A 22,613-nucleotide genomic window follows, 5' to 3' on the forward strand; every position below is an offset into this window, starting at 1 on the left:
CTAATTTTAGCAGGAAAAAAATATTTTGGCTGGTAAAACATCTGAGCGGCTGGTAGATTTTTTTGTCCTGATGGACCAAAAAGTAAATGTTATGCCCCGAGTTACACTATATTCCATTTGTCTGTGATCTCTGCTCACTGCATGAATACAGCTGTAGGTGATGTGTCTCATGTACACCTTGACCATGAAGAGAGCAGAGGTTCATGCTGACAGACGGACGGACGGACAGGCGGACTTACAGTCCGTCTGACGAGCTGACGGCCAGGCTGGTGATCTGCTGCGGCGGCTCCCCACTAACCCAGACCAGCTGAATGACCAGCTCCACCTGGTAACCAGGAGACTGCTTCAGAGGGGCGCTCCGGACCCTGCAGACACAACACACCAGACAATATGCAGTGAACAGTCCTTACTGTACCTAGACACACTGCTACACCATCACCTATTGTTCACTGTTTATAATGCATTTGTATGTGCATTAATCTTACATACAAATAGCCTACTTATCATTATCTTGTCTTTTCTTCATGGATGACACTTCTTGTAACAGAATACTGGAGTTTTGAAGTCTACAATAGAAAATGTCAATGCCTGGCAGGAGAAGAACATGCACTGTCTGGTGGTCCATACTTGAGGCATGGTACGTTATCTCTGGACCCGTCATCAGAGGTGAAGGGCTGGGCCTCAGGGGGCTCTCCCTCCTGGGTGGGGCTGGAGGAGGAGGGGGGTACTGGGGTAGAGGGGGTGGGAGGATGGTCTCCTGCTGGGTCTGGAGAATCCACATCGTTCAGCTCGCCCTGCATACGCACCTCCAACAGCTGAGGAGAGAGAGTAATAATACCTAGAAACAGAAAGACTAATAGCTGGGGAACATCTGGAAAACGATAATAAAAAGGTCAATAAAATAAATTAGGAATTTATTTTTTAAATGATTTATCAATTTATCAATGCCAGAAAATAAGGAATTCCTGATTAGTCAGGTAAAAAACACATTGCTGGTATACACCCTCACATCGCTGGTATACACCATCAGGTCGCTGGTACAGTACACACCCTCACGTCGCTGGTACAGTACACACCCTCACGTCGCTGGTATACAAAACATCAGGAACACCTTGCTAATATTGAGTTGCGCACCCCATACCCCCCACCCCCCTTTGCCCTCAGAACAGCCTCGATTCATTGGGGCATGGACTCTACAAGGTGTTGAAAGCGTTCCACAGGGATGTTGGCCCATGTTGACTCCAATGCGTCCCACAGTTGTGTCCAGTTGGCTGGATGTCCTTTGGGTGGTGGACCATTCTTGATACACACAGGAAACTGTTGAGTGTGATAAACCCAGCAGCGTTGCAGTTCTTGACACAAACCGGTGCGCCTGGCACCTACTAAAATACCCCGTTCAAAGACACATCTTCACCCTCTGAAAGGCACATTCTCAATTGTCTCAAGGCTTAAAAATCATTCTTCAACCTGTCTCCTCCCCTTCATCTACACTGATTGAAGAGGATTTAACAAGTGACATCAATAAGGGATCATAGCTTCCACCTGGTCAGTCCATGTCAAGGAAAGAACAGGTGTTCATAATGTTTTGTACACTCAGTGTATACTCAAAACACTGCATGGATACAACATCGAGAAATATCCTAGTGTGCAGTACCTATACTCAAAACACTGCATTGATATAATATTGAGAAACTGTTTACATTATAATACGGTACACATATTATACAAAACACTGCATAAACAGAATATTGAAACTGGTTACCTGCACCACCTCTGTGGTTATTTCCTGTTTGCTGAACCTATAGATGATGACGTGGGCAGAGACTCCGGCCACACACAGCATCCTGCTCTCTGGGCACCACGACACGGTCTGGATGGCAAAGGGATCCTCATCCACTATCTCTGTGCTCGGCTTCTCCTCCTTACCGCCCTTCAGAGCCTTCTCAAACACCTTGGCAGTCTTCAGCTTGTACAGTACTTGGAGCATTACTAGGACAGAGGAAGGGGGACAATAGGGGTGGCAGTTAGTCTAGTGTGGTTAAAAGCGTTGGGCCAGTAACTGAAAGGGTCGCTGTTTCAAATCCCAGAGCCAACTATGTGAAAAATCGGTCCATGTGCCCTTGATCAATGCACTTAACCCTAATTGTTCCTGTAAGTCGCTCTGGATAAGAGCATCTGCTAAATGAATAAAATGTCATGTTAACATATATTATAATGAACTATGAGCATTGATCTACAGGTATGATTGGCTCTACATACTGTATACAAATTAATTACATTTCTTCACAAAAGGGACGAACCATTGTGGTATTCTTATTTCAGCCAATTATATATTGAAGGAATCAAATTAAACAGCATACTCACTTGCAGAAGCATCCCAAAACTTGATTGATCCGTCAGCATGTCTGTTCATTGCAAAGAAGAAAAATGGGATCAGCTTTGTTGGTAAACATATCGTAAATACAGTGCCTTCGGAAAGTATTCAGACCACTTGACTTTTTTCCACATTGTTACGTTACAGCCTTATTCTTAAATTGATTAAATCTCCCCCCCATCAATCGACACACAACACCCCATAATGACAAAGCAAAAATAGGTTTTTAGAAAATGTTGCTAATTTATTACAAATAACAAACTGAAATATCACATTTACATAAGTATTCAGACCCTTTACTCAGTACTTTGTTGAAGCACCTTTGGCAGCGATTACAGCCTAGAGTCTTCTTGGGTGTGATAGTCCAAGCTTGGCACACCTATATTTGGGGAGTTTCCCACATTCTTCTCTGCAGATCCTCTCAAGCTCTGTCAGGTTGGATGGGGAGTGTCGCTGCACAACTATTTTCAGGTCTCTCCAGAGATGTACGATCGGGTTCAAGTCCGGGCTATGGCTGGGCCACTCAAGGACATTTAGCTACTTCTGCGTTGTCTTGGCTGTGTGCTTAGGTTGTTGTCCTGTTAGAAGGTGAACCTTCATCCCAGTCTGAGGTCCTGAGTGCTCTAGAGCAGGTTTTCATCAAGGATCTCTCTGTACTTTGCTCCATTCATCTTTGGCTCGATCCTGACCAGTCTCCCAGTCCCTGCCGCTTCACCGTAAGGATGGTACCAGGTTTCCTCCAGATGTGACACTTGGCATTCAGGCCAAAGAACTCAACCTTGGTTTCATCAGACCAGAGAATCTTGTTTCTCATGGTCTGAGAGTCTTTAGGTGCCTTTTGGCAAACTCCAAGTGGGCTGTCATGTGCCTTTTGCAGAGAATTGGCTTCCATCTGGCCACTTTACAATAAAGGCCTGATTGGTGGCGTACTGCAGAGATGGTTGTCCTGGATAGAGGAACTCTAGAGCTCTGTCAGAATGACCAACGGGTTCTTGGTCACCTCCCTGACCAAGGCTCTTCTCCCCAGTTCTTCTCCCCTACTCAGTTTGCCAGGGTGGTCAGTTCTAGGAAGAGAATTGGTGGTTCCAAACGTCTTCTATTTAAGAATGATGAAGGCCACTGTGTTCTTAGGGACCTTCAATGCTGCAGAAATGTTTTTGTACCCCACAATCCTGTCTCGAAGCTCTACGGACAATTCCTTCAACCTCATGGCTTGGTTTTTGTTCTGACGTGCACTGTCAACTGTCAACAACCTTATATAGACAGGTGTGTGCCTTTCCAAATCATATCTAATCAATTGAATGTACCACAGGTGGACTCCAATCAAGTTGTAGAAACATCTCAAGGATGATCAATGGAAACAGGATGCACCTGAGCCTAATTTCGAGTCTCATGGAAATAAGGTATCTGTTCTTTATTTTTAATATATTTGCTAAAATCTCTAAAAACCTGTTTTCGCTTTGTCATTATGGGGTATTGTGTGTAGATTGCTGAGGATTTCTTTTTTATTTAATCCATTTTTGAATAAGGCTGTAACGTAGAAAAAAGTGGAAAAGGTCAAGGGGTCTGAATACTTTCCGAAGGCACTGTACATAATCGTAATACAGTTTATGTTAGGTAAGTGTTGTGCACACTTCGAAATACTTACATATAGAAGTGCACTATAGGATTTCTATGGTTGTGTTTCAGCCTTCAGGTGTTCGGTAGGTACTCACCCAGTGACGATGATCTCAGGGTAGCTCAGTGTGCCTTGGCCCCAGTTACCACCACTTATAGGCCATTCCTGGAAATACAAAAAAGGCCTTTACTACACAACAATAATCAAAATATAGAACTACTTACTCTAGAACAGTTTTTTTTTTAAGTGGGACACATTACCTTCTTACTGTAACCCTGTCTCTTTTGCCGGGAGCCCACAGAGTAAAGTGCAGGTATGAGTTCAGGAGGGCAGTCAGCAAAGTACTCCACGCACGTCACTGGAGACTCGTGGATCGACAGAGGGTACGGGTTCTCAAATATTGGGTACCTGTCAATCAAAAGGGAGAAAAGCTGTGGTTGTAAGACACTGAGATTCAGAAGATGACTTTATTGTCTAACGTACACAGATGTCCAATGGAAACTTGTCATCTGCTTTTATTCCAACCCCTCTAACCTACTACTGAAGTTAGCTAACAGCAGGACATCGTTCCATGTATTGTGCCAGCATTAGTAAGCATAATGTAGCATATTGTAACTACAAGACTCACCCAATTTGTTCAAGGTCGATGACAACTAAATCCTTTTCCAAGAGGACAACTACAGCATAAGGCTCCTGGAAATCTGTGAGGAAGCAGCAAAAAAGGTTGTAAAAAAAACAACATTCAAATGTCTTGATAAAAAAAAAAAAATCCTTATGACAGTGTTAGATATGGAAGCATAAGCTGTATTTCAAACTGAATTTCCAATTAGGATATGGTGTTTCCGTAACAGTGCTATAATACTGTAACTTACCATTAGGATATGGTGTTTCACAGAGCGTGAGGAAGTCAACGATGGGATAGTCCATCTCCAGGACGGCAGTACTCTTCCCATGCATCACCGTCAGACAGGACCTCCTGCACCCCGTGTCATAGGACAGGCCTCCAGACATGACCACGAAGGCATCCCTGGATTTGAAATAAAGACATTCATTCAATAAATGACCTAGACAGATCACATGGTCAAGCCTTTATGGATGATTGTTTAGTAGGACAAACAGTCACTCACCCAGCTCTAGTTGTTTTATACTCCACTTTGAGGATAGGTTTGCATGGTTCTGGCTTCTTTCCATCCTTGGGCTGCTTACCTGGGAGGGAATTTTGCAGAGAAAAAAAATAAATGTTCTGTACACTGATAAATACAACTGTACTAAACACATGCATTTAAAAGCATACATTAACATATTGTACCCATAGTCTATTATCTGACTAATTTGGGCATGCTTTCGTATGTTGTGCTGTTTCCATCCATCTTTGTCTTCCTGAGACCATTGTTATCTGTGTGTGCATCAGAACCTACCGTGTGGTGTGATGGTGATTGTAGGCTTGGCGGGAACGCGTACGTTCCATGTGGTCAGAGTTCCATCTGAGTGGCTGCAGGTGAACTGTTTTCCCTCATGGTGCCAGGCTACTGAGTGGATGGCCTGGAGGAGGGGAGGATACTAAGGGTTGACACGGGTCTTCTGGCAGGAATGGGAGTGAAGTTCTAGAGTCAAGTGCAGAACACAATGGGACAGGATCGAACGTCCACAGGAATGGGCAGCAGTACACAAATAATTATGAAAGGAGTGGGGGGTGTTTTTTTTGGGGGGGGGTTAGAAATATGTAATGTGTGGAGCATTTCATAAAAACAAAATACACTGTGTAGGCCTATTATAGTTCATTAAAATCTATTTTAAAAACATATGGTAATTTCTCCCCTTCCGTTGGCTCACTCTCGCTCCTCGCTCCAGTTGTAGCCAGTCACTACTTTACAGATGCCAGAGTTGCCAGAGTTGTCTTTGGCATGAAGGAACCAAGTACGCGGCAGCGGTTTAATCAAATACCAACCGGAGAGCGGGACAAGCGCCCTGAAGCGGCATAGCTAGCTGTTCTACTACCAACAACGTTACCGGTCAAGCCTAGTTGTTCCTTCAAAATGCAATCGGAGACAGTACCAGTCAAAAGTTTTAACACACCAACTCACAGGGGTTTTTCTTTATTTTTACTATTTTCTACATTGTAGAATAATAGTAGTAACACATATGGAATCATGTAGTAACCAAAAAAGTGTTAAATCAAAATATATTTTAGAATTTAGATTCTTCAAAATAGCCACCCTTTGCACACTCTTGGCATTCTCTCAACCAGCTTCATGAGATAGTCACCTGGAATGCATTTCAATTAACAGGTGTGCCTTGTTAAAGGTTAATTTGTGGGATTTCTTTCCTTCTTAATGCATTTGAGCCAATCAGTTGTGTTGTGACATGGTAGGGGTGGTACACAGAAGATAGCCCTATTTGGTAAAAGACCAAGTCCATATTATGGCAAGAACAGCTCAAGAGAAATGACAGTCCATCATTACTATAAGACATGAAGTTCAGTCAATACGGAAAATTCTAAGAACTTTGAAAGTTTCTTCAAGTGCAGTCTCAAAAACCATCAAACACTATGATGAAACTGGCCCTCATGAGGACCACCACAGGAATAGAAGACCCAGAGTCACCTTTGCTGCAGAGGATAAGTTCATTAGAGTTAACAGTCTCAGAAATTGCAGCCCAAATAAATGCTTCACAGAGTTCAAGTAACAGACACATCTCAACATCAACTGTTCAGAGGAGACTGCGTGAATCAGGCCTTCATGGTCGAATTACTGCAAAGAAATTACTACTAAAGAACACCAATAAGAAGAGACTTGCTTGGGCCAAGAAACATGAGCAATGGACATTAGACTGGTGGAAATCTGTCCTTTAGTCTGATGAGTCCACATTTGAGATTTTTGGTTCCAACCGCTGTGTCTTTGTGAGACGCAGAGTAGGTGAACGGATGATCTCCGCATGTGTGGTTCCCACCGTGAAGCATGGAGGAAGTGTGATGGTGCTTTGCTGGTGACACTGCACACTTAACCAGCATGGCTACCACAGCATTCTGCAGCGATCCGCCATCCCATCTGGTTTGCGCTAAGTGGGACTATCATTTGTTTTTCAACAAGACAATGACCCAACTCCAGGCTGTGTAGGGGCTATTTGACCAAGGAGAGTGATGGAGTGCTGCATCAGATGACCTGGCCTCCACAATCACCCAACCGCAGAGTGAAGGAAAAGTGAAGGACCGCAGAGTGAAGAAAAAGCAGCCAACAAGTGCTCAGCATATGTGGGAACTCCTTCAAAACTGTTGGAAAACCATTCCAGGTGAAGCTGGTTGAGAGAATACCAAGCATGTGCAAAGCTGTCATCAAGGCGAAGGGTGGCTACTTCAAAGAATCTCAAATATATTTTGATTTGTTTAACACTGTTTTGGTTACTACATGATTCCATATGTGTTATTTCATAGTTTTGTTGTCTTCTATTATTCTAGAATGTAGAAAACAGTAAAAAACAATTAAGAAAAACCCTTGAATGAGTAGGTGTGTCCAAACTTTTGACTGGTACTGTACACAATTACACATGTCCATATCATGAGTTCATCTGACTCTGAGTAAGTAGAAGAGGCCTGCCTTCATTGCCAAAATCTACATGTTATCAGCTGTGTGTTCGGGGCAGGCTACTGTTTGGTGATTAGTGAGCAGCAGCCAAACGGAGCAGTTGCTATGGTTACTCACATGCAGAGCGGGGGACAGACAGACGAGCAGCTAACGGAGGAAGTTATTTCTGCACATAAAAATCAGCACAGGAGGGGAGTGATTTTTATCAGGACAGGAAAGTTCCGGGGTTATAGAACTGTTGCGGGATCAGGACAGTACGGGAAAAATGCTGACAGGACAAGACCGGTATGAATTTTCACTCCCGTGTCAACCTGTAGTCCTTTAGCGGATACACAGAGAGAAGAAGAAACACAGTGTGTACTGAGTGGATAGCCTGGAGGATAAAGATACACAGAGAGAAGAAGAAACACAGTGTGTACTGAGTGGATAGACTGGAGGATAAAGATAACACAGAGAGAAGAAGAAACACAGTGTGTACTGAGTGGATAGCCTGGGGATAAAGATACACAGAAAGAAGAAGAAACACCGTGTGTACTGAGTGGATAGCCTGGAGGATAAAGATACACAGAGAGAAGAAGAAACACCGTGTGTACTGAGTGGATAGCCTGGAGGATAAAGATACACAGAAAGAAGAAGAAACACCGTGTGTACTGAGTGGATAGCCTGGAGGATAAAGATACACAGAGAGAAGAAGAAACACAGTGTGTACTGAGTGGATAGCCTGGAGGATAAAGATACACAGAGAGAAGAACACACACAGTGTGTACTGAGTGGATAGCCTGGAGGATAAAGATACACAGAGAGAAGAAGAAACACGGTGTGTACTGAGTGGATAGCCTGGGGATAAAGATACACAGAGAGAAGAAGAAACACGGTGTGTACTGAGTGGATAGCCTGGAGGATAAAGATACACAGAGAGAAGAAGAAACACAGTGTGTACTGAGTGGATAGCCTGGGGATAAAGATACACAGAGAGAAGAAGAAACACGGTGTGTACTGAGTGGCTGCTTCATAGTGGATCAGGAAACTCACTTAAAGAGGGAAATAATAACAGCAAGTTGTGATGTGGATCTCAAGACTTTCAGACAAGGAGATCTCTTAACACATTATTTTTCCAATAGAGTGTTACATAATCAGTCTGCAAAACAATAATATCCATTGCTTACAAATGCATTGATACATTTCCAATGTATACGCTGAATTGCAATGTTTTGCAGTGAAGATCGATAGAGGAGTATGTCAAATCATGAACATAATAATTCACTGTGTATTTCATTTCTAAATGTAAGTCCCCCTCTCCCCAGTCAGTCCCCACAGGAACCGACAGCCACAGAAAGATGCCTTACCTCATCATGATTGTAGCGGTAGTCAGCTTTTTTGCATTTCAGATCCCACAACACCACGGTCCCACATTCAAATCCAATCAAAATCTGCCACAATAACAAGCAACATGATTATTTTCCTTTTAGAGAATTGGATTTTTAGAAGCATGTCGTAAATAATCAGCAATGTTCTGAAGCTCTGGAATGAATGATTGATTGATTGATTGATTGATGGTTCTTTGGAAAGTTCCTACCTTTCCCTCATCCATGGGGTTATCACTGATGTGGACCACAGGCCCAGGGTGTGACTTGGAGGACCTGAGGGGGAACAGGGAGATTGAGGGAACAGCCTCACTCTTAACATTCTTGGCTTCTACCGTCTGTGTGAATCAAACAATGCAACATTCTTATGTCCTTAACTTCTTCTTCCTGATTTCCATACCAACTTCCCAAGCTGTCAAGGGCATAACACAGCAGAATAATAAACACCGTCTTTCACAGACTTCTAACTAAGACATTGGACATGTTAGTCATTTAGCAGATGCTCTTATAAAGAGACTTACAGTAGTGAGTCATTTAACAGACGCTCTTATCCAGAGAGACTTACAGTAGAGAGTCATTTAACAGACTCTCTTATCCAGAGAGACTTACAGTAGAGAGTCATTTAACAGACTCTCTTATCCAGAGAGACTTACAGTAGTGAGTCATTTAACAGACTCTCTTATCCAGAGAGACTTACAGTAGTGAGTCATTTAACAGACGCTCTTATCCAGAGAGACTTACAGTAGAGAGTCATTTAACAGACTCTCTTATCCAGAGAGACTTACAGTAGAGAGTCATTTAACAGACTCTCTTATCCAGAGAGACTTACAGTAGTGAGTCATTTAACAGACTCTCTTATCCAGAGAGACTTACAGTAGTGAGTCATTTAGCAGACTCTCTTATCCAGAGAGACTTACAGTAGAGAGTCATTTAACAGACTCTCTTATCCAGAGAGACTTACAGTAGTGAGTCATTTAACAGACTCTCTTATCCAGAGAGACTTACAGTAGTGAGTTATTTAGCAGACGCTCTTATCCAGAGAGACTTACAGTAGAGAGTCATTTAACAGACTCTCTTATCCAGAGAGACTTACAGTAGTGAGTCATTTAGCAGACTCTCTTATCCAGAGAGACTTACAGTAGTGAGTCATTTAACAGACGCTCTTATCCAGAGAGACTTACAGTAGAGAGTCATTTAACAGACTCTCTTATCCAGAGAGACTTACAGTAGTGAGTCATTTAGCAGACTCTCTTATCCAGAGAGATTTACAGTAGTGAGTCATTTAACAGACTCTCTTATCCAGAGAGACTTACAGTAGTGAGTCATTTAACAGACTCTCTTATCCAGAGAGATTTACAGTAGTGAGTCAGAGACTTACAGTAGTGAGTCATTTAGCAGACTCTCTTATCCAGAGAGATTTACAGTAGTGAGTCAGAGACTTACAGTAGTGAGTCATTTAGCAGACACTCTTCTCCAGAGAGATTTACAGTAGTGAGTCAGAGACTTACAGTAGTGAGTCATTTAGCAGACGCTCTTATCCAGAGAGACTTACAGTAGTGAGTCAGAGACTTACAGTAGTGAGTCATTTAGCAGACACTCTTATCCAGAGAGACTTACAGTAATGAGTGCATTCATTTTTCATACTTTTTCTAACTTGTCCCCCACGGTAATCGAACCCAAAACCCTGGCGTTGCAAGCGCCATGCTCTACCAACTGAGCCACATGGGACCCACATGCATCCCAAATATTCTTTGTATAGTGCACTACTTTTTACCAGAGCCCATAGGTACAGTAATGGGGTATTATTTGGGATGTACACATACTGTAGAAGCCCAAGCCGATATAAGGCAGACAGGCAGACTCACAGTTCGATGGCTTTGTTCCACATAATGACGTAGCCTGACAATGTGAAGGACTCAACGTTGACGATGTGGATGTTTCCTTTCTCTGTGCCGATGTACAGCCATTTACTCTGGAAGGGCAGGTGACAAAACGTGATCCTGTAGGGTCAAAAAGGGAATCAATCAAGAGGTGCCTCTCAAATGACACCCTATTGTGAATATAGTGCATTTCTTTTGACCAGGGACCATAAGGCTCTAGTCAAAAGTGGTGCATTACATGGGGAATAGGGTGCCATTTTGGATGCAGAAATTATGATTATTTATTTATTTTATTAACTTTTTTCCTTCTCTCAAGTAGCCCTATTGAGACAGGGTCTCATTCCCCAATGGTGCCCAGAGTACAAACATTTTCTCACAAAAAGGAAAACTTTTACATTACAAATAAAACAAGAATAAAAATAAGCACGAGGCACAAGCTCAACACCACAATGAACCTCAACACCACAATGAACCTCAACACCACAATGAACCTCAACACCACAATGAACCTCAACACCACAATGAACCTCAACACCACAATGAACCTCAACACCACAATGAAGCTCAACACCACAATGAACCTCAACACCACAATGAACCTCAACACCACAATGAAGCTCAACACCACAATGAACCTCAACACCACAATGAACCTCAACACCCCAATGAAGCTCAACACCCCAATGAAGCTCAACACCCCAATGAAGCTCAACACCCCAATGAACCTCAACACCCCAATGAACCTCAACACCCCAATGAAGCTCAACACCCCAATGAAGCTCAACACCCCAATGAAGCTCAACACCCCAATGAAGCTCAACACCCCAATGAAGCTCAACACCCCAATGAAGCTCAACACCACAATGAAGCTCAACACCCCAATGAAGCTCAACACCCCAATGAACCTCAACACCCCAATGAACCTCAACACCCCAATGAACCTCAACACCCCAATGAACCTCAACACAACACCACTGTTTACATTATCCCTACGTACCTCTCCCGATTGAATTTGAGAGTGTGCAGGATAGCTGGCTGCTTCTGCCTCAGGTTCCACAGGTGAACGCTGTCATCAGCTAAGGCACTCACCAGCGCCCCCTGTTGAGAGGGGTTATAATAGGGTTATAAGACCTCGACACATGTAATACTATAAGAAACAGCAGTAAACATGCTAACAGGACAGGTCAGAGATAGGGCGGATTAAGAGATAATCAGGTCCATAAAATAAAGAACCAAATACAGAGAGTCTTGCTTCCACAAAGCCTACATTAGTGTTTAAACAATGTGTTCACTAAAAGCACATGTCAAACAGATGGTTGACATAATGTCTGACTGTAGTGCATGCTAGTGAGACGATAAGACAGACCTATAGGGAGAGGAACCTGGCTGAGGGATGGACAACTAAGGTTGAAAAGACAAGGCAATGATACAATCCGGGACTTTCTCAATAGTATTTCCTCGACTCCATAATGTGTGGCTTTCTCCTCGATTCCTTCTCAAAACGCTGAAGAATCCTCCCCTCTGACGGTCTTCTCGAATGCGTTTTGAGAAGGAGGCGAGAACAAAGAGAGGACACAAGGAATCAAGTAAAGACTGTTGCGACAGAGCACAAGGGAGTGCTGCTGGGGAGGGGGACCATAGAGTTGGATATAGGGTGAACAAAAATGCAAAGATGTGCCCTCTATCAACTTCACCAGACTCACCTCGTTGACCAGAAACTGAAGCTGGATTACAGCTGCACCGCTGTCATGCTGACAGTAACACTCCACACCTGCACGGCCAAAACTAAACAGTTCAGTCAAGGAAGAGACCATGCTACAGAGATGGACAGTATGTACATTTATCATCAGCAGACTTTGATTTGAATAGGCTAAACTGTATCAATCACACTAGGGGGCATTGGATTTGTCACCAGCAAGACACATACAGCATTGCACCAGGCCAGCAATAATGTAAATATTCCAAATACAATCCTTTCTGGCAGAGGCTTAAGTAAACCATGAGATCAATACAGATATACAGTGATTGACGTGAGGCATGGTAGGACTGTATCTGACTTGGCACATGGGGCAGGGATCCTCCTATGCTTACGGTCCATGTTGCATTCAACTTCAGCAATGAGTCTGTATGATCTCTTTTCCCTGAGCCCAAGAGTAAAGAGCTTTAAGAGAGACCCACCACATTATCAAATGATCCCATCTACAGAATTTCGAAAGGCATTCAAAACAAGGCATTCCCTTGTCTCCCGCCCTCAGCTTTCAAAACACTGACCGACTCTGCTCCACACAACAACTAAATCTATTCATACGGTCCAGTCGGCCATCACCAGAGTTGCGGTCCAGTCGGCCATCACCAGAGTTGCGGTCCAGTCGGCCATCACCAGAGTTGCGGTCCAGTCGGCCATCACCAGTTGCGGTCCAGTCAGCCATCACCAGAGTTACGGTCCAGTCGGCCATCACCAGTTGCGGTCCAGTCGGCCATTACCAGAGTTGCGGTCCAGTCGGCCATCACCAGAGTTGCGGTCCAGTCGGCCATCACCAGAGTTACGGTCCAGTCGGCCATTACCAGTTGCGGTCCAGTCGGCCATCACCAGAGTTACGGTCCAGTCGGCCATTACCAGTTGCGGTCCAGTCGGCCATTACCAGTTGCGGTCCAGTCGGCCATTACCAGTTGCGGTCCAGTCGGCCATTACCAGTTGCGGTCCAGTCGGCCATCACCAGAGTTACGGTCCAGTCGGCCATTACCAGTTGCGGTCCAGTCGGCCATTACCAGTTGCGGTCCAGTCGGCCATTACCAGAGTTACGGTCCAGTCGGCCATTACCAGTTGCGGTCCAGTCGGCCATTACCAGTTGCGGTCCAGTCGGCCATTACCAGTTGCGGTCCAGTCGGCCATCACCAGTTACGGTCCAGTCGGCCATCACCAGTTACGGTCCAGTCGGTCATCACCAGAGTTACGGTCCAGTCGGCTTTAACCACAGTTACGGTCCAGTCGACCTTCACCACAATTGGCACCACGTTTGAGTTGGGGAGTTATAAATAAAAACCAGTGGACAATGACTGTTATTTATTCATAACCATGCACCAGTCAGCATGGAAGCCAGGAAGGAAGCCATGCAGGAAGCCAGGCAGGAATGCCTCCGTCTTCTTGACATTCTGTAGATGGGATCATTTAATAAGGTGGTGGGTGCTGCTCTACCAATGTCCCTTTTTGCAGCCAGGCAACAGAGAGCTACTGTGGAGTCACCGCTCTTTCTCTGGCTGAATCCAAAATGGCCCCCTTTTCACTAGAAAGAAAGATGGAGAGACAGCTGATTTCACAGAACAGAATAATGATACCGTTCCAATGAAAGGAGGAGCAGGTGCCGTGTGACAGGTGGACAGCGGAATGAGGAAATGAGTGGAAGTAACATTACCTGGGTAAACAGTTGTTTCAGGAAGTAAATCTAAATACTCTGGAGTCACCAGAGGATAACATGTCTATACAACGAACACAGAAGAACAAGACCCAGGACAACACCTTGACTACTCTTCCGTCAACTGTTTTTGATCCTGTATTAGTCTATAGGGTTGTTAACTTGTTATCAAAGCTAATGAGACAAATTATTTTATAGTCCAAATTAGTCCATTCTGAATATGTATACAACTCAACCTTATTTCAAGATGGAGTTTCACTGCACCCAAAGATATGTTGGACAAAGAGTAAGGCAACCTAAAAAGAAACATTAAAATCATAGACAGAGAGCCAGTCAAAAAGATGACAGCTGGCCCAACAGGCAGACCAGTAGGAACACAAAAGCACCCTGACTGCCAGCCTCAGCCTAACTGTACCTGGCAGTGAACATGATAAGCAAATGGAAAGCAGCAGATGGCAGACACGCTCAGAGATGAGGCCTTCTAAGCATGCTAGTGCTACAGTATCCAGTTAGCTTGGATCTGACAGGCACACCGAAATAAGATCTGTATGTCTGAACAGGATTAACAAAGCTGTTATCAAACAACCTCTGAATGCCTTGAACAAACTAGGGTGGGGTTACATTACAGCCCAACAGACTTCCACTAACCAGGTTGGCTCAACTGTGTGTGGGCATCACAATACCTTTTAATCAGAGGGCCATAACGTCACTTCATCAAATTGGGTGTGCTTATATTTGTCCTGTTTCACACAAGTCCCTGTTCAAGTGTGTGGTGTGAAATGGAAATGTGTATTTTTTTTGCATATCCCACTCCCCCTGAGACACCCTCGGACAGTGGGGTCTATTAGGGTTAAGTGCCTTGCTCAAGAGAAGATTGTGACAGATTTCACCTAATCGGCTCGGGATTAGAGCTCTAACCCAACGCTCTAACCAGTAAACTATCTTCCGCCCTGATGACCAGTGGTGGAAAAAGTAACCAATTGTCATACTTGAGTAAAATGTAAAAGATACCTTCATAGAAAATGACTCAAGTAAAAGTGAATCACCCAGAAAAATACTAAAAGTCAAAAACATATTTGGTTTTAAATATACTTAAGTATCAAAAGTAAATGTAATTACAAAAATATACTTAAGTATCAAAAGTACGGCCTTCCCGAGTGGCGCACTGGTCTAAGGCTGTGCCACTAGAGATTCCGGGTTCGAGTCCAGGCTCTTTCGCAGGCGGCCGCGACCGGGAGACCCATGATGGGGCTTGGTTGTGTTGTGTTTCGGAGGACGCACGGCTCTCGACCTTCGCCTCTCCTGAGTCCGTACGGGAGTTGCAACGATGAGACAAGACCAACTACCAATTGGATACCACGAAATTGGGGAGAAAACAGGGTAAAAAATAAAATTATAAAAATTAGGCCTTAAATCATTTCAAATTGCTTATAATAGTAAGATCAGACGACACAATTTTCTTCTATTGTTTTATTTATTTACGGATAGTCAGGGGCACACTACCACACGCAGACATAATTTACAAACAAAGCATGTGTTTAATGAGTAGTCCAGATCAGAGGCAATAGAGATGACCAGGAATGTTTTCTTGATAACTGAGTGAATTGGACCACGTTCCTGTGCTGCTAAGCATTGAAAATTACTTTCGGGTGTCAGGGACAATGCATGGAGTAAAAGTACATAATTTTATTTAGGAATGTAGTGAAGTAAAAGTAATAAAAAAAATGAATAGTAAAGTACAGATACCTAAACAAACTACTTAAGTAGTACTTTAACGTATTTTTACTTAGTGTGGAAATTTCTCATTGCTATTTTATGCAGTTATAAAGGGATGTCATCTCTATTCTCTACACACAATAATTGTCATCAAGTGAGTGGTGTTAATTCTTCCAAGTCCAAAAGCACTTCATGTTGATTGTCTAGGCCCGAGTAGGCTAAACACTAAAGCTGGATCGACACTACACAACTTTCAAAATCCTAACGTCATTGAGCCTCTCACATTAGAACAACCATCTTTCCTGTCGTGTTTTGTGTGTGCGCACACTTAACGATGTGGCACCGACTGTGGTCACACACACTACAAGATTCTTCACTTGGTCGTGAGGATTCTCATTACCATGTGATTAGATTGTTACGTGGCTACGAGCTGTGGCTCAAAACAGCCTCATAAACGTTCAGTCAGACATTCACACTTGCCATAGAGTTGAAATACCTAGCCAGCAATTTGAATCTAGTAACATTGCTTGTGAACTTCATAGCTGTAACGATGACATGTTGCCTTCGGTTAAAGGCTAGTACAAACGCATACTAGTATTTCATCGCTCCTGCTCGAGTCAACACATTCTGGGTGATTCAAAACAACGTTATTGCACTGGCTTCTTCTCTGGCGAGCTGTCATTGGCAACAACAAAAAAAGGCTCTCATTGGCTATTGCTGATCACCCTTCTCAAAACTTGTCGTTGTGCATCTCACACTACAAGAGCATTGTCGATTGAGTGCCTAGAATATCGGGACGATTGGGCCTGCTAAAAGACGAGATCGGTAGCCCTCAGATTGTGTCTTTGACACACTCACATTAAACGCCCCGAGTAGTCAACGACGTGGGAATTGTGTCTCCGATATCAAAAACTTGTCTGGGACAGCTAAATTGTGGCCAAAATCATGTAGTGTACACCCTGTTTATTAAGACTCCAGCTAACATAGCTGCTGCTTGTGCTGTTGACAAGAATATTTACTATTCATCACCACGCAATCAACTTTGAACTAATGTGCTCCACTTCTCATGAAACCCAAAACACATTATTGTAGAATGTCATGGCACAGGATGCTGAGTCACACGTAGCACCCTGGTCCCCATGATAGCATCAGCGGCACTTAACTATTATTAGTAGACAGACCTGGGTTCAAATACTATTTGATACAATTTCAAATCTGCAATGATTGAGTTCGCCTGGCTTAATTGGACAAATAGAATAGTCCCAAGAACTGTAAACCCCACACATCTGGCACTCCAGGCAGGCTAGAGCAAACGCTAAAAGTTTTTGAAAGATTTCAAACAGTACTTGAACCCAGGTCTGCTCATTTAAACAGCACTACAGAGAGAGAAGGATGCTGACTGATAGATGCTGACTGATAGACACTTCCTCATCGGTAAACCACAGCAGTTGGCCTTGCAACATTCCATAACAGCAAGAGGGTTCATATCAGATGACAACATGATGACAGTCATCATTTGGTATTTATTAGGATCCCCATTAGATGCTGCAAAAGCATCAGCTACTCTTCTTGGGGTCCACATGAAACATGACATATTGCATACTACAAAACATTATTAGTCAATGACTGAAATACTACATGTAAAACATCACACAGCCTACAATATCTAGGTCTAATACATAATGCAGTGCAAATTACAACAGAGATATATACCTCTTGTAATTTGCACTGCATATAGATATATATCTCTCTTGTAATTTGCACTATATATATATATATATATATATATATATATAATATATATATATATATATATATATATATATATATATATATATATATATATATAGCTGTGTCTCTTCACAGTCCCCTTTGTCAGTAAGGTGTTCTTTTAAACTGGTTTTATTGCTAGCTTGAGTTACCTGGGGTGGCAGAGAGTTCCATGTAGTCATGGCTCTATTTAATAGTGTGCAGTTCCCAGCCTTTGTTCTGAGGACTGTGAGACCTCTGGTTGCATTTCTTGTGTTGTACCGATGAGTGTCCGAACTGTGTGCCAACGGCTTGGACAGTTTGGTACCTTCAACATATCAACACCTCGCACAAAGACCAATAGCGATGCAGTCAATCTCTCCTCAACTTTGAGCCAGGAGACTGACGTGCATGTTCCTGACACTTTCCCTCTGTGTACATCTACATGCTGCTTGGTTCTGGACCAACTGCGATAAACCTATGTCCTTCTTTGCCACACATGACCACACAGCTGGGCATTAGTCCAGGTGTGACAAAACTAGGGCCTGTAGGTCTGTCTGCTCGACAGATGTCAAGAAGGCATAGCAACGCCCTATCGTGGCCAGACTTCCCATTTTAGCAACCATTGAGTCTATATGTTCTGACCATGAAAGCTTGCTATCTAGGGTTACACCCAGCAGTTCAGTCTCCTCAATCTTGCTCAAAAACCACATTATTCAATAATAAATCTAAACAAGGTAGTGTTGAGCGAGTGATTAGTCCCAAAAATAATGCTTTTAGTTGTTGGAGATATTTAGCACCAGCCTATTGCTAGTTACCCAATCTAAAACTGTCTGGAGTGTTAAGTGTCTTATTTATTTTACTGTTGCAGCCGACGTGTATACTGTAGTCGTTGTCAGCGTACATAGACCCACTGAAATTGAATAAAGCCTGTGTAAGGTAATTTGTAAAAACAGAAAACAATGGCCCTAGCCGGCTACCCTGCGGTACACCACACAACTGAATTTGCATTTCAGAGGCTTCCATTAACTAAAACCCTCTGTCCCAATCATATGAACATGTCTAAAATGTGTGTTCTGTTGACAAACAATAATGTGTTTCAATATGAAACAGACCACTTACAATATAAACAACAAACAGATTACTCACTCTTCTGCCTTTTGATATTTGTGCAAGAATATCTAATGAATATTCACTCAATCCATCACCTCAGTTACAGGCCTGAACACCAAGTACTTATTAGCACTGAGGACTGGAGAGGATCGGGGATTTAAAGATAAGAAACAGCAATTAACAGAGTGAAACCAGTGATTGGAATGATTTTTAAAGAATGTACTACAAAAAAATAGATTTTGTTAGACAATAGGTTAAATGAGCTTCCTCCAAACTACTGTATTAGTCAACCACTACTAAAGGTTTCCTATAATGGCCAAGAGCCATAGGAATACATGGATTAGATTAGTGGAAAAATCCATGAAATAGAGATAAAAACACTGTAGTAGCAGAGACAGATCGTATAAAAGTAAGCATTTATATTTTGTAGACAAGTTTACATCTGGTGAGCTGTGGCGGCATTTCACAACTCTGGGGCCATTGAGGGGGATCGATACTGCCGCTCTCATGAAAAATGGACCAATAGCCTTCAATGGCAGTAATCCCATTAGGCCGGCCAGCCAGTCGGCCACTATTAGGACATGGGTGTGTGTGTGTGTGTGTGTGTGTGTGTGTGTGTGTGTGTGTGTGTGTGTGTGTGATGCACGGGTTGACTCATAACCCGCAGTCCCCACGGTTTATCTGCGTGGCAAGGGTTTAGAGTCATGAAATAAAGAAAAAAACAATACATCATTCTTGTGCCATTCATATACACAGAGTACACCAAACATTAGGAACGCCTTCCTAATAATGAGATGCACCCCCTCTTTTGCTCTCAGAACAGCCTCAATTTGTCGGGACATGGACTCTACAAGGAGTCTAACAGGGATGCTGGCCCATGTTGACTCCAATGCTTCCCTCAGTTGTGTCAAGTTGGCTGGATGTAATTTGGGTGGTGGACCATTCTCGATACACACGGGTAACTTGAGTGTGGAAAAACCTTGACACAAACCGGTGTGCCAGCGGCCTGGCACCTACTACTATACCCCGTTCAAAGGCACTTAAATATTTTGTCTTGCCTATTCACCCTCTAAATGGCACACATACATCTGTCATTAGTGCGTAGCATAAGCCTAAGCTTTAGGGCCTAACTGTATGCTCGCCAAATATTCGCCAAATGCTTTTGGGAACTTGGGCAGAAAAAGTTCAAGTCAATCCACTGAGACAAAAAGGACAATGTCAGTTTAATTCAATAAGAGAAAGTTGCGAAATGGAGAGTTGAAGATATATAGAATGGCGGGCCAGAACAGTAGTCTAATGTTTAGGAAAGATTTGGTGAAGTGGTAAAAGAGGATGATAGCAGTGCCGGCTATGTTATCTGTGATGATTGTGATGCGCTATACAAATTCAACAGTCACAATACGGGGACATGGCACATCAAGGGAACTGTAGGCTAGGCCTACTGCTTAGATGGGTTAAATGGAATAGTAGGCTAACTGAAATCTGGAAACTGACTGTATGTCTATAACCTCTCACATAATTTAATATTAATTAAGCAGTTCTTGCCGTAAAATAATACACCAAATGTACATTTTGACTTGGGAACAGGAGTGGAGAAATATTATTTATTTATTTCAGCATCTTGAGAGAATGAATGCGTGGGTAGGGACCGTCTGTAAAGGTGCCATCTTTATCAGCTTAATAAAAGCTGATAGTATCTCAACCACATAAAATATGCATCCAAGCCGAACAGAAATCTTCTCAGAAACATGGGTCGTTTAAACAGCTTTAAAATGTCCTTAAAACCAGTCAAACTGATGTAATCTGGAAATTTTGCACAGAAAATCGTTCCCTTTTTTTTTTTTTACCAACGTCAACTAGATTGAAGCATTCATTCATGACATTCTGGTGTGCTAGGGTTTATTTAGTCTTCTAGGGCAACAAGTAATGACAGAAGAGAAGCTGCATGTATCGAATTATAGACAAGTTGACTACAAATAGCCTACCAAAATGTCTGAAATTATAGAAGAATCATAGGCCTATCTAAAAAGGCTTGCCGGGCCTGCCGAGTGGCGCAGCGGTCTAAGGCACTGCATCGCAGTGCTAGCTGTGCCACTAGAGATTCTGGGTTCGAGTCAAGGCTCTGTCGCAGCCGGCCGCGACAGGGAGACCCATGGGACGGCACACAATTGGCCCAGCGTCGTCCGGGTTAGGGGAGGGTTTGGCCGGTAAGGATGTCCTTGTCCCATTGCGCTCTAGCGACTCCTGTGGCTGGCCCGGGCGCAGTGCACACTGACACGGTCGCCAGGTGTACAGTGTTTCCTCCGACACATTGGTGCGGCTGGCTTCCGGGTTAAGCAGGCATTGTGTCAAGAAGCAGTGCGGCTTAGTTGGGTTGTGTTTAGGAGGACGCACGGCTCTCGACCTTCGCCTCTCCTGAGTCCGTACGGGAGTTGCAGCGATAAGACAAGACCAACTACCAATTGGATACCACGAAATTGGGGAGAAAAACAGGGTGTCGTTCTGCCACTTGTGCAGCACATTTTCTTCATTTGCAGGTTAGGGTCTGGTGCCGGCCTTAGATTTTTACTTTGTCACATATAGTCGGGCAGTTGCGGGTGGGTTATTAGCAGTTGCGGGCGGGTGAAAAAACAGCTGCACATTATTATTTTATTTAACTTGGCAAGTCCGTTAAGAACAAATTCTTATTTACAATGACGGCCTACCGGGGAATAGTGCCTTGTTCAGCGGAAGAACAACCGATTTGGCAACCTTTTGTTTACTGGCACAACGCTCTAACCAACTGACTAATCTGACTTAGAATATGTGGACAACTACAAATACCTAGGTGTCTGGTTAGACTGTAAACTCTCCTTCCAGACTCACATCAAACATCTCCAATCCAAAGTTAAATCAAGAATTGGCTTCCTATTTCGCAACAAAGCATCCTTCACTCATGCTGCCAAACATACCCTCGTAAAACTGACCATCCTACCGATCCTCGACTTTGGCGATGTCATTTACAAAATAGCCTCCAATACACTACTCAATAAACTGGATGCAGTCTATCACAGTGCCATCCGTTTTGGCACCAAAGCCCCATATACTACCCTCCACTGCGACCTGTACGCTCTCATCGGCTGGCCTTCGCTTCATACTCGTCGCCAAACCCACTGGCTCCAGGTCATCTACAAGACCCTGCTAGGTAAAGTCCCCCCTTATCGCCGCTCACTGGTCACCATAGCAGCACCCACCTGTAGCACGCGCTCCAGCAGGTATATCTCTCTGGTCACCCCCAAAGCCAATTCCTCCTTTGGCCGTCTCTCCTTCCAGTTCTCTGCTGCCAATGACTGGAACGAACTACAAAAATCTCTGAAACTGGAAACACTTATCTCCCTCACTAGCTTTAAGCACCAGCTGTCAGATCAGCTCACAGATCACTGCACATAGCCCATCTATAATTTAGCCCAAACAACTACCTTTTGCTCCTTTGCACTCAATTAACTCTTTTTCTACTTTGCACTTTCTTCTACTACAAATCTACCATTCCAGTGTTTTACTTGCTATATTGTATTTACTTTGCCACCATGGACTTTTTTTGCCTTTACCTCCCTTATCTCACCTCATTTGCTCACATTGTATATAGACGTATTTTTCTACAGTATTATTGACTCTATATTTGTTTTACTCCATGTGTAACTCTGTGTTGTTGTATGTTGTCGAACTGCTTTGCTTTATCTTGGCCAGGTCGCAATTGTAAATGAGAACTTGTTCTCAACTTGCCTACCTGGTTAAATAAAGGTGAAAATTAAAAAATATATATATA

General features: G+C 43.3%; 1 protein-coding gene across 6 annotated transcripts in view; it reads right to left on the minus strand.

The window, feature by feature from the left end:
* The window catches only part of LOC106611318 (syntaxin binding protein 5b (tomosyn)), a 49,490-nt gene that overhangs the window by 21,185 nt on the left and 5,692 nt on the right, over nucleotides 1-22,613 (minus strand). For all 6 annotated transcript variants that reach the window (XM_014211374.2, XM_014211375.2, XM_014211378.2 and 3 more), the window contains exons 3-17: nucleotides 12,521-12,602; nucleotides 11,815-11,915; nucleotides 10,803-10,937; nucleotides 9,150-9,213; nucleotides 8,920-9,003; nucleotides 5,411-5,534; nucleotides 5,120-5,198; nucleotides 4,865-5,019; nucleotides 4,621-4,693; nucleotides 4,253-4,400; nucleotides 4,090-4,157; nucleotides 2,365-2,405; nucleotides 1,763-1,989; nucleotides 628-815; nucleotides 240-365 (exon numbers count right to left, since the gene is read on the minus strand). In XM_014211374.2, coding sequence (XP_014066849.2) covers nucleotides 240-365; nucleotides 628-815; nucleotides 1,763-1,989; nucleotides 2,365-2,405; nucleotides 4,090-4,157; nucleotides 4,253-4,400; nucleotides 4,621-4,693; nucleotides 4,865-5,019; nucleotides 5,120-5,198; nucleotides 5,411-5,534; nucleotides 8,920-9,003; nucleotides 9,150-9,213; nucleotides 10,803-10,937; nucleotides 11,815-11,915; nucleotides 12,521-12,602 — 1,695 coding nt within the window. The remainder of the gene's footprint in view (nucleotides 1-239; nucleotides 366-627; nucleotides 816-1,762; nucleotides 1,990-2,364; nucleotides 2,406-4,089; nucleotides 4,158-4,252; nucleotides 4,401-4,620; nucleotides 4,694-4,864; nucleotides 5,020-5,119; nucleotides 5,199-5,410; nucleotides 5,535-8,919; nucleotides 9,004-9,149; nucleotides 9,214-10,802; nucleotides 10,938-11,814; nucleotides 11,916-12,520; nucleotides 12,603-22,613) is intronic.

The sequence above is a fragment of the Salmo salar genome, chromosome ssa09 (genome assembly GCF_905237065.1).
Source record: "Salmo salar chromosome ssa09, Ssal_v3.1, whole genome shotgun sequence".
Lineage (NCBI taxonomy): Eukaryota > Metazoa > Chordata > Actinopteri > Salmoniformes > Salmonidae > Salmo > Salmo salar.